We start from the raw sequence: 14363 nt of genomic DNA, 5'->3' as shown, positions 1-14363 counted from the left end.
GTATCGGGCCCGAGTCAGAGTACTGGTATCGGTCGGTGCATCTGTTATGCATACACACACAGGGGAAAAGTTGTAAATAATTTGGTAGCTCATCTGCAGTACCCTGGCTTACCAGTAGGGAATAGCTTATATAGATACATTGACATTAAACTGCTGATGTGTGTTTTTATTGGCCAGCTCCTACCGAGGATGAATTGGAGGACGGGGAGTCTGGGGCAGGGAGCCAGGCCAACGGACGCCGGCCCATCTTTGAATGTTTCTGGAACGGAAGACTCATCCCATACACCACTCTCTCTGAGTAAATACCACCGGATTTCTGTTTTCAACGATATATGGATGCTGTACCTTGGTATCTTTGTTAGTTATAACTTTTGTTTCTTGGTATTTTAGATAGCTATAATGGTTTTCTGGTAGTTTAAATAGTTATAACTGTGGTTTCTTGGTACTTCAGATAGTTATAACTGTGGTTTCTTGTTATTTTAGATAGTTATAACTGTCGTTATTGGTACTTTAAACACCAACATAATAACTGTGTTTCCTTGGTGTTTTCTGCAGGTTTGAGTGGTGCAAGCGGCCCGGGAAACACTCCACCGTGCCCCTGGAGTGCTACAGCCGCTTGTCTGGGGTTCTGTTTGCAAACGACCGTTTCCAGGTCAGCACCAACAAGCTGACCTTCATCGACCTGGAGCTGCAGCTGAAGAAGAATACTACCATCTTCACACGCATCGTCAACGGACAGGTAAGGGGCCACCGTGCCACGCTTTGTCCGTCAATTCAAAATGATTACCATTTTCCGTCATCAACAGTGGTTGCTTTGGCCTACAAACACTGCTGCATGGGACCAACAGAAGAATTGTTTTGTCGTTGCATTTTGTTAAAACCCAACCCAGCCGGCCGGGTTTCGACCAATCGGAGGACATTTTAAATATAAAATATAGCATACAATTCACTTATGGTAAGATAACAGGGTAATCTATTGATCTCACACACAGGTTATTTAGGTGCCATAGCGGGAAGTAGTAATAGGAATTGAAGCGTTAGTAACTGCATACAATGAAAAGACTGACCACAGACAAATGGTTTGGCGTGTGTTGATGGGGGTCTCTGTCTCTGTGCTCAGGAGCAGCGGGTTCAGATCAAGCGGGAGTTCAGCCAGTGGCTGACCGGCTGCCACGAGCGCCTGGACAAGCAGGTTCACTTTGTGGGCTTCAAGAAAACCATTACCCGGGCCGAGATGCAGACCAAGAAGATGCAGTACCCCTGGGCCACCTTTTCCTCCATAGAGTGGGACAACAAGACCTTCAAAACGGGACAGCTGGTCGGAGTCACGTTCAACTTTCTTTATTGTCCATCAAAATGTCGCCAAAATTATATTGAGGCGTGGTAAAAAAGTAACAACAATAAGGACAAAGTCCAACAACTTAATAGAAAGGAATATTTTAATTTAGTTCATTTAGCAGACGCTTTTATCCAAAGCGACTTACAATAGGTACATTTTTCAGAAGAAAGAGAAACATTGTAAATCGCTGTCCGTACAGTAAAGCATTGGACAAAGTGGGACGTGTACTCCAAAAAGACGATCACAATGCTGTGTGACCGTATAAAGGGGAGAGTCTTCACACATTCATCTACGTTTTATATGAAGGAAAATATGAGTCTTCTCACGCATAACCACGTGTCCTTGGTGTCTTCCTGATAGGTCAAGTCCCTTAGGACCCAGCCAATCCTGTATGGTTACATCGTTCAGTTCCTGCTCTATGGGGACCATGACAGTGACATCTACGCCACCAATGGGAAGGTGGAGATCTCCCTGGTGAGGAGACACTAAATGGACAAACTTCAAGCAGACTCTGTTCGTAAAGCACTTTTCACGCTTGACTTGTAAAACAACACGCGGACAAGACATGAGTTTGAGTCTGAGACAGAGATACATTTCTGAGGGAGAATGACACAAAGATAATGACACCTTAAATGTGCTGTAGGTAAGATTTGAGAGCAGAAAAGTAAAGAAAAAAAGTGTTGCATTCGGCGCACCTTTCATTGACAGAAAAGGATAGATTCCCAAAAACCAATCAGGGAAGAGTGATAATAAATAAGCAGTCCAAAATACTCTTACAGAGGCAAGAGCTGTCCACTAGAATCAGATCAAACTCAGTTGCCTACAGCACCTTCAAAATGGTAACAACTAAAAAGGTGTGCTTCTTCATTTTGTTAAAAAATCATTGACAGAATGTGATGCCCCCGGCTCCTCTGGCAGACATCTCCATAGGGGAGGATAAGGCAGCGGAAACATCCCAGGTCTCGTTTGGTCATTAAGTGCAAGGGGCAGGGTCGAGTCATTTTCCCGCCGATGGGAGCCTCAAGCGGTCACTGAGCTCTGTCATGGTGTGTTCGTCTCTGCAGGAACCCAAAGAGGTTTACGACGACTGCAGGACCTTCCTCATATCCAAGATCGACAGAACCGCCACCAATGCCAGCATCCAGAAATTCATTGACACTGAGATGAATAAGTGAGTGTTTACTGTAGTATTAATACATAAGGACAACATGCTGGTCAAGTGAGAGGGTTGGCTTGCTAACGCCGGGATTCCACCGGACGCGTTACGGCTGCGGCACGGAACGGCTGCGACTTCTGCCCTGCGTGCATTTCCACCGGGCGCGTTATGGCAGCGGAGCGCTGCCTTGCGAGCCAGCCGTATTCACAGGAGATCACGAGATCACGCGATAATCCTAAACCTAATGTACTCACCTCCCACTCCCAAAACTACTGCAATTAAATGCCACGCTTTGTCCTTCCGGCGATTGTCCTTACCATAAAAAGGATGATTTGGTACATAAATGACTTCATGTTGCTGAACTTCGACAATGAGTCTCTCGTCGTCCATGTTGCCGACCCTCTGATACCCTTTGATGGATTGAGTAACGCGGCCGTAACGCGTCAGGTGGAATCGGGCCGTAATACTTCGTTACTATTAATCATCATAGACAACACTACGGCCAGCTAGGCTAGACAGCTCATTAGAGACATAGTAGTAATCATAATTAATTCAGCATAAAGGAAGCTTTTATCCTAAAGTTGTTACCCTGGCAGTGTTATTCTGCTTGTAGAGATCCACAGGAACTAGGGGTTTCTAAGTAGTACATGTCGTTATTTACAGAGAGAAGTGCCTACTGATAACCTTTCCCCCCATCGTCTTGTCTGCTCTGTTCTATGGTTCCAGGATGCCAGACAAGCTCCAATTGGTTTGGCCTGAAGGGAACGCATTGTCTGAAAATGCAGTGATGCACGCAGGCGCCCGATTAGGTACAGACCCCCTCGTCCTCTGACGAACATGGTAGCTCCTCCATTCGTTTGGCTGTCCACTGATTGATTAAGGCCAAAAAGCAAGGGTTTGTAAATGATACCGCAGTGTGTACCCGGTACTAGGGGGCATCTTGCTTGCGGATGCCTACAGGTAGACTGCAGACAGTCAGCATCAAACCCAGTACATTTGGGCTTGGAACACCCCAACACCACGCTATCCTCCATCCCCGCCTATGCACGGTACTACCGCGTGATGTCCCCTCCAGGGCCGCTGAAGGTGTCCATCTTGAACAAGAAGGGAGAGGAAATCGCCAGGATGCCGCCGTCCAACCATGGAGCGAGGAAACTGGTCATGGAGCTGCAATTGGTCTGTCATGGTGAGATGATACGATACTAGACCTTTTCTGTGTATCAACACATTCGCCGTTCGAAAAAGGTGTTCTCCTGCTGGGAATATTAGACCAGCTTGTGTATTTCCTATATTTGCATGTGCCATTGCTGTTTATGACAGGTCCGAACGGAGCCCAGGTGATCCAAACCCACACTGCCCAGCATTCACCCAGATGGTCCTTCTGGTTCAAGGCAATGGGTACGTCTGCTCTCGTCTATAGACTTTTAGCTTCTAGCTCCCTTTTAGCACCCCTGGTGCTGAAAGTGTCCCCCCGCCATCATGCGGTACAGTCCACGGGGTAGGCTCATAGACTGATTGAGCCGTCATATGGTCACCAGAAGGTGGATGCTGGGCTGATCAACCTCACGCCTAGTGGTGCAGTAGGGATCCTTTAAACTGCTTGAAGACACAACTATTGTTCATGGGTCCGTCACCATGGTGACGTCCTTTATGTTTCACCATGGCGATGTCCCCCCCCCCCCCCCCCGGTACAGAGACCCTGACCAAGCTTGGGCAGTACACCCTGGAGCTGAATACCATGCTGAACGACACCAAGATGTTTGGGGGGAAAACGCTCCCCAGCCACCAGCTCAAACTCACCATCACAGGTCAGGTCCCCTGTCTTAACCTTCATCTGTATCTTCACCTTCCTCAGGGCCGAGCTGAGCCCCCTCAGCAGAACTCCTCCCCCTTCCACTGGTCCTCTGGGTGCACTTGCTTTCATGCTTGTTCATGCTGTAATTCTTCCTGTGACTGACTCTCTCTCTCTCTCTCTCTCTCTCTCTCTCTCTCTCTCTCTCTCTCTCTCTCTCTCTCTCTCTCTCTCGCTTAGAGGGCAAGGCGGAGCGTTTCGTGGTGGAAGCGTTTCCCTCCACCCTCCGAGTGGGCGTGGCCTACGACATGGTTCTGACGCTGCTGGACGCCTTTCATCACCCGGCCCCGGCCCCTCCACTCCTCGCCCCAGAGCTCTCATGCCGGTGTGTGTGTGACACTGATGTAAATGGTTGTACAGGGAGGCATGCAATGGTAGTGAGGGGACTAATGAAGGGGAACAGACTCCGTACTCCCTCTGCTGGTCGTGTTCTCCAATGGGACCAATAATAATTAATAATAATAATAATTCATTTATTGTGTATAGCGCTTTTCAATGACCAGTGTTTCCCATACATAGACCAATGTGTGGCGCAGCGCCAGAGAAACAACACGAGAGCCACACATTTATTCAGCTTTTACCTTTCTTTTTTTTTATGTGCGATTTTTGAAATATAAATATCGTTCACTTCTTTCATCTCCGCCTAACTCTCTTTCTCCCTGTCATTCTCGTTCGCACACGCAAACAGACAAGCGCGCATACATGCCAATGGTGCGCGGGTATACACTACCCCCCCCCCCGTCAGGCCTCCTCGTCTCACTCCGCTATTATTATACACTATTAGTTTTATTATTATTTTACATATTGTTAAATGAGCAATCGCAAAATCCACCCCCCCCCCCCGGCAGCCAATCGGCGCCAGAACGTGTGAGGGAATTAATGATTCAGCCAATTATACAGGAGGATGATTGGGGGGCCAGATTGAATGAGCCTGGTTAGGCCAGAACACCGGGGAAACCCCTACTCTTTGCGATAAGTGCCCTGGGATCTTTTATGACCTCAGTGCGTCATGAGTCAGGACCTCGGTTTTACGTCTCCTCCGAAGTACGGCGCCTTCCATAGCACAGTGTCCCCGTCACTGCACTGGGGCATCGGGATTGATGCTAAGGACAGAGGGAAGTGGGCCACCTATTGGCTACCACCCAACACCACTTACAGCACCTGGTATTCCCAGGCGGTCTCCCATCCAAGTACTAACCAGGCCCGACCATGCTTAGCTTCCGAGATCGGGCGTGGTCATGGTGGTATGGCCGCCAATGTCAATGCTGGTCAATGCTGCGGCCACAGAGAACAGTGCAATGGGCAGTATAAATACGGGTTTGGTTGGTTTTTTCGTCTGTGTTGTTCCTATGGTTGTTTTACCCTGCTGTGTATATTGACCAGTATTTACAGTTTATTCATGAAACATAGGTGGGAGTTTGGTGCGGTCATCCTCCAGACTCATCTGACACTGTAACACTGGGAGTTTAGGGTGGTCATCCACCTCCAGACTCGTCTGACACTGTAACACTTGGAGTTTAGGGTGGTCATCCACCTCCAGACTCGTCTGACACTGTAACACTGGGAGTTTAGTGCGGTCATCCACCTCCAGACTCGTCTGACACTGTAACACTGGGAGTTTAGGGTGGTCATCCTCCAAGCTCATCTGACACTGTAACACTGGGAGTTTAGGGTGGTCATCCTCCAGACTCATCTGACACTGTAACACTGGGAGTTTAGGGTGGTCATCCACCTCCAGACTCATCTGACGCTGTAACACTGGGAGTTTAGGGTGGTCATCCACCTCCAGACTCATCTGACACTGTAACACTGGGAGTTTAGTGCGGTCATCCACCTCCAGACTCATCTGACACTGTAATGCTGAGAGTTTAGTGTGGTCATCCTCCAGACTCATCCGACACTGTAACACTGTGAGTTTAGTGCGGTCATCCACCTCCAGACTCATCTGACACTGTAACACTGGGAGTTTAGGGTGGTCATCCTCCAGACTCATCTGACACTGTAACACTGTGAGTTTAGTGCGGTCATCCACCTCCAGACTCATCTGACACTGTAACACTGGGAGTTTAGGGTGGTCATCCACCTCCAGACTCATCCGACACTGTAATGCTGAGAGTTTAGGGTGGTCATCCACCTCCAGACTCATCTGACACTGTAATGCTGAGAGTTTAGTGCGGTCATCCACCTCCAGACTCATCTGACACTGTAATGCTGGGAGTTTAGTGTGGTCATTCCCTGGAGTTCTTTCTCTGGGACGAGCGCCGTTTCCTTGTGTCCAACCTCAGCCATCATCCTGTGGCATGAAGGAGATGATGATCCAGCTGCTGTGTGACAGACGAAGCACCGCCCTCCAGTATATTCATCCAGATGTTCTGTGCTTCATTGTCCAGCAATCTGAACGTGAGTTATGAGACAACCAGCTCCAGCGGGACCCAGTTCACCATTCAGGGGGTCAAAGTGAGCGGCAGTGTTCCCAACTACCACTGCAAGGTAGGGACCCACAACACACACACTCTCACACACATTGTGACACACAACTACAGAGCACATAGAAGTGGCTTTTGATCACACAACGGTTTTTCACCTCGTGGCCGTGTTGGTTTGTTGGGTAGACTTTTGGAAACCATGACAACTCCATGCAATATTTTTTTAGTTCTGCGTTCCATCTCCCCACCAGTTGTCATGGTTTCCTCAAAGTGGCAGTGTTGGTTTTCCTTCCTAACGTGAGTGGTCTCGCCCCTCAGGCCCAGGACCTGAATGTGGTGCTGCCGGGCCTGGAGTCCAGCTCACAGACCATCAAGATCAGCCTACTTCCCGGTATGACATCACCACCACCCCGTCCATCTGAGTGGTCATTATGATCACCTCACCGTCTTTTTATTTTATTTTATTTTTAATTAGTAACAGAGAGATTCCCCCCTGGGATCAGTACAGAAATGTGAATTCACCAAGAGTGCAGATACAGGATAACGTCCTTTCTATCGCTGGCTAGGAGTTATGGGGGATGCCAAATTGTTGTCGTAATGATAATCAAAAAGCCCTCCCAGCTTGGGGGCTGCGGGGTGGGAGGGGGATTTTTTACGTGAAAATAAACATGATATTTATGGAGGCGGGGACGGACCCTGGGAGGCCTGCAGACAACTCCCAGATGTTGGCAGAGTGGGCTGTGCTTTTTCATTTGATGGCACACTAACTCAAATACTGAAGAATGACATCAGAAGCACCAATAATCCTCCATGCTGACTGTTTGTTTGTGTGTTTCTAAATGGAAACAAGGCCTCGTTGTGAATCAGTTGCGGTCATCATTATTATTCAGGGGTTCCTGTTTGTTTCCCCCAGGCGATCCCCACTCACTCGACGTCACATCGGAAAAGGAAACCTTCACTGTGGAGAATGGAAACCCTATGACCTTCAACATCAAGGTCCTCGATGAGGCGGGGAACATCACGGCCCAGCCCAAACTGGTTGTCTACTGCCGGGTAGGGCGCTTAGTTGCACCCTACTGGTGGCCATAGTGTTCAGTCGTGTACCGCTCGCTTTTACCCATGACTTACAGTTAAATGTACTGTATGTCATGGGTAACTGACTTACAGTAACTTACAGTGAATTTGGATCCATGCAATCAAGGAGCAGTTAGTGGTTGGAAAGTACAGAAACGGGTCATTCAGGAGCAGGTAGGGGTTAGACAGTACAGAGACAAGTCATTAAGGAGCAGGTAGGGTTAAGACAGTACAGAGACAGGTCATTAAGGAGCAGGTCGGGGTTAGACAGTACAGAGACAGGTCATTAAGGAGCAGGTCTGGGTTAGACAGTACAGAGACGGGTCATTAAGGAGCAGGTCGGGGTTAGACAGTACAGAGACAGGTCATTAAGGAGCAGGTAGGGGTTAGACAGTACAGAGACGGGTCATTAAGGAGCAGGTCGGGGTTAGACAGTACAGAGACGGGTCATTAAGGAGCAGGTAGGGGTTAGACAGTACAGAGACGGGTCATTAAGGAGCAGGTCTGGGTTAGACAGTACAGAGACAGGTCATTAAGGAGCAGGTAGGGGTTAGACAGTACAGAGACAGGTCATTAAGGAGCAGAGGCCGTCTTGCTATAAGATGCCTTCAGGTAGGCTGTGAACATGCTGATGATAGGCAGAATCTTTATGGCTGTAAACTGAACACGCTGACCCCTCTCGCCTATCCTTCTTCCTACACTGATCTGCTGGATTAATTCAAATGTTTTGATGGGACCACATCAGTGCACTGTTGCTGTTTATTCTACTGGTTGTCTAGTGTGACTTCTATTCAAGTCTATTCTATTGGTGGTCAAGGTCTACTGGTGACCTACCATAGGCAGATAGCATGCTTGTCAGTGTACTAGAACCAAGTCCCAGTGCGTTGCGTCATACACAGCCCTCGTGTTGAGGACTCACAAACAGTTTCCCTGAGAAGGATCACATTCGGACCGTCCGGCCAGAGCTCCTCGTAGAGAAGAGGTCTGAGCTCATACTTGGACGGGCCACAGAGATTTCAGTGCTCTCCGTGGCCAAGGTTCAGTGCAGCTGGGGGAGGAATTGCTATGCTAGTGAAACATTATGCATCCAACTCTCTAAGCTCATAAAGTAAGGAGAGGCCTCGCTTTCGTAACGCAGAAGGATTCCGTGGTTAGGAAGTTAGTCTGTTGTGCATCCTGAGGAGGGAAACCGTGTTCTGGTGTTGCTCTTCTTTGGCACTAGTTGAGATTACTACCTAGTTATTTAAGATAGACACAGACCGAGGCACTTTAACACACAAATAGCAATCGACTACATTATCATAAAAGTCTGGCCAATATTTATTGGCATGTATTGAATGTCATAAATAATAATGAGCACTGACTCTTACTGAAAGGAGAGAATCACATTCCTGGGAAGTCTAGTTACTCCAATATCTGTCAAATACAAATGTAGCCAAAAAATTCTGTTCTCACTGTAATATATATACATATTTTATTGTCATACAGTTACCTCTTTAATATAAAGACATGTTCTATTATTCATACAGTTTTCAGTGTCATATATAGATATTCTGTTCAAACAGTTACTACTGTAAGGCCATTAAAGGAACGACATGCTAGTCTTTACCGTGAACCACCTAGGGGCCGTTAGAGGAACTACATGCTAGTCTCTACCTTGAACCACCTAGAGGCCGTTAGAGGAACTACATGCTAGTCTCTACCGTAAACCACCTTAAGGCCGTTGGATGAACTACATGCTAGTTTCTCTGAACCTCCTCCCCTTGTGATCCCCAGGTGCCACAGCACACACCCATTTCTGTGGACTGCAGTACCACGGGGGCGGGGCAACTGATCACTAAGCCAATCACTGCGAGGAACCTGAACGAACAGCAAAGGGTTGTCAAGGCTAAGTTTGACCTGCAGGTAAGCTATGATGCTGTCATGTGTTTGGTTACTCACAGTTTTATGTATCTTACACATTAGGTCAATATTAACATTATAATAGTTTGGCACTTTTATCCAAAGCGACCTAAATTGAATTGAAGAGGCATGTCATTAAGAAGCAGGTATCTCGCCCCTATGTAGACTTGAGACATCTGAGTAAGTAAATGGCCTGATTTTAGTAGAGTTTGTTAATAAAGGCGCATTGTATTCAAACCACCACCGTACTGCTTAAAATCAAGGACAATCAAGATAAGTTATTCCAAAACAGTTGACGAGTGTTGAGTTAAGTGTTTCCTTAAAGGGGACCTATTATGCTTTTTCGACTTTTATGACCTATAAACGTAGTTATAATGATTGATAGTCATGTTTAACCATACCAAAGTGTCAAATAATGACGTACATGCATTTCGACGTATTCCCTGCTGACAGTCTGGGGTGGCTGTGCAGAGCGCTAAACACTCGGGACAACGTTTGCGATTCACTTGTTCACATTTCCGGGAAATCATCTACGTAGAGGCACTCCTGCCGCGCCCCCATATGCCCGCGCGCGCGCTTCAAGGAAGGTAACCTATCACAACGGAGTTGGGTTGGCAGGAGGGGGGCGAGGGGGCGGAGAAGGACGAAACCGAGCGTTGACAGAGAAGGCTGAAAGCGCCCAGATGAGAGGAAGAGTTTCCCGAAAATCTTCATAGTTTTTTGTGTACGGTTAAACATGACTATCAATCAGTATAACAACGTTTATAGGTCATAAAAGTCGAAAAATAGGTCCCCTTTAATAATCTATGTGCTTGTGGTTCTTGCGGGCGGTGTTCCCAGAGCCAGAAGCAGGTGAGCGCGGTGTGGAAGGAGCTGATCGTGGTGCCCAGCACGCGGGTGAGCAGGCTAGAGGTGTACTTCCAGGACGCTGGGGGACTCGACTCGGTGCTGAGGAACGAGGAGCAGGTGGAGTGGAAGGCCGGGGACCTGCTGGAGAACCTCCACTACCGGCTCTATGACGAGGGACAGCGACTTTTGCCCCTCGACCAGCACACCGCCCGCAGCATGAAGGTCAGGGTTTAGGTCCCAAAAGCGTCATAGGGGCAGAGTTGCACCAAGAGAAACAATTGGAAGGGAATTTGAATAAATGTATTCCTAAAGTGACCAGTCTAAGACAAATGTCTGATGATTTGTAGATTACAGTGAACTACTATTAATAACTTAGTGAACCACTACTAATCACTTATTGGACTTCTACTACTTATCAATTAAGCAATGCGTATATGTTCACTTACATATAGGGGTGTAACGATACATGTATTCGTATTGAAGCGAATCGGTACAGACATCACGGTTCAGTGCATGGATTTACACGGAGAATACACGGTATAAAATAAAATAAAACTGGCGTGCGAATTAATTAATGTAATGCCAAACTAATGTTAGATTCGCGATCTTCAGGGACAACTGAGACGCCTGAAAGGGTGCCGGCAAGTTCGAGCTATGCACGCAGTCCGTTGATTGGTCGACAGAATCGCACTTCCGTGCGACAGGGGGATAATAAACAACCACATTATCAGCAAGGTATTTCTCGACAATGGAGAAAGCTTAGTTTATTGAAGAAAATGTCGCACAAAAGTTTGCCTTTCTTCTTGGACGTCCTACATGGTTGATCTTTGCTCATTGTGCGCATTCTTGTTTTTCCTTGGATTTATTAGGAGGCTACACTATGTCGGGCTGCTATGAGGTCACAATGCTAATGTAGCTGCCGCGGCTATCGCAATCCAGTTTACCCCCCCCCCAAGGGTAATGTCGGCGGTGGAAACGTGAGCCGTAACAGAGCTGCGCCAAACCGCACCTTCACTACTCCACCAAGCCGCACCAAACCGACCCGCACCCTCATGTGGAAATTCGCAAATTCTGTGTACTTTGCAGTTTCATAAATAAGACTGACTGAATTTCAGTTTTATAACAGATTGTCTTATCTTGTTTACAAGTTACGGATGGAGTCTGGAGGTGATGTGGGGTACTTGTTTACTGTTTACATCTTAGATTACACAGTTCATGCTGCTGCAGCTAGCTCAGGGGAGAGACTGTATGACACTAGGTGGTACAACCTGAGACAATAAAAAAGAATTGCCTTCTGCATTTTAGTTTTTTCTTTTCCCTTCATTGTACCGAACTTGTACCGAACCGTGATGTCTGAACCGAGGTATGAACCGAACCGTGACTTCAGTGAACCGTTACACCCCTACTTACATACATAAACATTGATACCATTGGCCAATGTTGGTTGGGTTGAAACAATGTTTGTAAGAAGTAATCGTAGTCAAAGATGTCCAGTGTGTTGACTTACCAAAAAAGGTTGGGCACAAGTGGGTGAGATTTTTTCCCGTGGTCGTGTGGCAGGTGAACTGGTTGGCGGAGGTGAACTTGGAGGACCTGGCCAGAGGAAAGCTTCCCCACATCCAGGTCCCCACACAGGTGACGAACAAACCGTTCTATCAGATCTCCTACAAGGACCAAAGAGCCTCGGTGGACGCCTCCTTCATCCTAGTGTAAGACCCTCTCCTCCTTCCCTCACCTCCTCCCCTAACCGGCTTCACCGTAGTGGCAGAACCTCACCTCCTTCCCTCACTTTACCTATAAGTCCAATGCACCTGTCTGACATTTGGTTGCAAACTGCCTTTTTGTCTCTGCGAAACACACACATTTTGATAGCATATCCTTTGTTGAGATGTGGAGTGTGTTGAACGTGCAGGGGTCTGATGTTGTTTCGCAGGCCGTGTCCGGACGTCCCATCTGATCTCAAAGTCACGCTGGAGCACTCCTCAGTGACGATGGGAGAAGTCCTACCTGGGGACATCCGTGAGTAGCAATATACCTCTAATGACCTCTAATGTTCACCATCTGTGACAAATCAGAGGCAAACTGCTCTGTACATTTCTAAATTCTTTCTTGTTCTTATACGCACTTCTTAGATCCAAGTCTGTGTACACAACCTGTAATAACTGTAAACCAAATTTGGCACAAATTAATTTAGAAAAACAAACAATGATTGACAATTATTTCTCTGAAGTATGCCCTGCGTAAACATCAAGAGATGAAATGATAAATACTGCTCATATGAACCTAAATGAAAAATGACTACATTACTGAATCAAGTGCTATGTCCCGTAGATCTGCAGCTTCTGGATCAGCACGGGAACTTGACCCAGAAGCTGACCCCACAGTGTGTGGATGCCATCAAGGTCGAGGGGGTAGAACTGGACTCCACCTCCCTGACCGTATTGTGGCAGGTCTGAACGTTGTACAAACACACCCTCACTGGACTTTATAGTAACCTTTAGACGTCAAAGAAACACACCCTCAATGGACTATATAAGTAACTTTTTAGACGTCAAACAAATGCCCCCTCACTGGAATTTATAGTAACCTTTAGACGTCAAACAAACGCACCCTCAATGGACTATATAAGTAACCTTTTAGCCGTCATCAAATGCCCCCTCACTAGATTTTATAGTACGTTTAGACGTCAAACAAACACACCTTCACTGGTAGATAATTTAGACTATTTGGAGGTAAAGAGAAATTTGGGTTACATCTTAAAATAGATCATTGGCTTAATGATATTTTTGATTCTGACAGGTCGCACCTCTACTAGACTTAGAATGAAGTAAGTCTCAGGTACCAAACAAACAAACACGCCTCATGTGGAGGTTAGAGTAAACCTTCAGGACCAACCAGACCAGTGCCGTGTTCCAATACCCGTACTTCCATGAGTATACTTAAAGGAAGTACACTATCTGCAATATCCGTACTCACTTGAGTACACTCATTTTTCAGATGTGAGTGCTGTTCCAAATCGAGTACTCTGTGGTGCACTTACTGGAAATGCCGATCACGACTGCCGCCGTGGCTCCTCCCCCGCAATAAACATCCCGCCTTGAACGGTGAACTCTTTAAGCCTAGCAGCTATAAAAAGCTATAAAAACTACAAAATGACTCTATTAATGCAGGCTATGTGGAAAATGCGCCGACTTTGGCTCAGCCTGGCTCCGCCTCTTCCGCTACGTAGCTAAGATGGCTGCCGTTGAGTACGGGGAGTGTCCTTCGATCCACACTTCACGATTAGCCCATTTTGAGTACGGCATCCGGGTCCTTGAAGTATACTTATTTTCGCCGGATCTGAATTGGAACGTACTACGTACTCAAATTTTGGCTAGTAAGTACTGACAGTACGGGTATTGGAACACAGACCAGGTCAGGCTAACATGATAATAATCAGGTTGCCTCTGATTAGTTCATGAACTACTTTTGCCTTCCAAAAAAGGGAATACTGGTAATTGGATTAGGGTTAGTTAGTCAGTCCATGGTTAGTTAATCCTGGGTAGGTTAGTTAGTCCATGGTGGTTCAGTTAGTCCTGGGTGAGTTGGTAAGTCCTGGGACAGTTAGTCCTGTGTGAGTTAGTTAGTATGGGGTTGGTCAGTTAGTCCAGTATAGGTGAGTTAGTCCTAGTTGGTTTAGTGAGTCCTGGGTTTGTTAGTTCAGGGTATGTTAGTCATTGGCAGGTAAGTCCTGGGTTAGTAAGTCTTTGGTGGGTTAATTGTTCC

General features: G+C 46.9%; 1 protein-coding gene and 1 pseudogene across 1 annotated transcript in view; one reads left to right on the top strand and one right to left on the bottom strand.

Annotated features, from left to right (window-relative positions):
* The window catches only part of smchd1 (structural maintenance of chromosomes flexible hinge domain containing 1), a 34370-nt gene that overhangs the window by 8200 nt on the left and 11807 nt on the right, over positions 1–14363 (top strand). The window contains 19 exon segments of the mRNA XM_056583778.1: positions 178–298; positions 556–739; positions 1121–1318; positions 1700–1813; positions 2230–2298; positions 2404–2510; positions 3222–3304; positions 3571–3681; positions 3816–3893; positions 4190–4303; positions 4528–4672; positions 6738–6837; positions 7092–7164; positions 7687–7826; positions 9624–9752; positions 10590–10820; positions 12159–12307; positions 12532–12617; positions 12930–13048. Of these exon segments, the coding sequence (XP_056439753.1) occupies positions 178–298; positions 556–739; positions 1121–1318; positions 1700–1813; positions 2230–2298; positions 2404–2510; positions 3222–3304; positions 3571–3681; positions 3816–3893; positions 4190–4303; positions 4528–4672; positions 6738–6837; positions 7092–7164; positions 7687–7826; positions 9624–9752; positions 10590–10820; positions 12159–12307; positions 12532–12617; positions 12930–13048 (2351 nt within the window).
* LOC130377795 (5S ribosomal RNA) lies at positions 5497–5605 on the bottom strand (annotated as a pseudogene).

Source organism: Gadus chalcogrammus, chromosome 23 (genome assembly GCF_026213295.1).
Source record: "Gadus chalcogrammus isolate NIFS_2021 chromosome 23, NIFS_Gcha_1.0, whole genome shotgun sequence".
Lineage (NCBI taxonomy): Eukaryota > Metazoa > Chordata > Actinopteri > Gadiformes > Gadidae > Gadus > Gadus chalcogrammus.
Note: the sequence above shows the minus strand (reverse complement) of the source record. Positions and strands in the feature narration are given on the sequence as shown.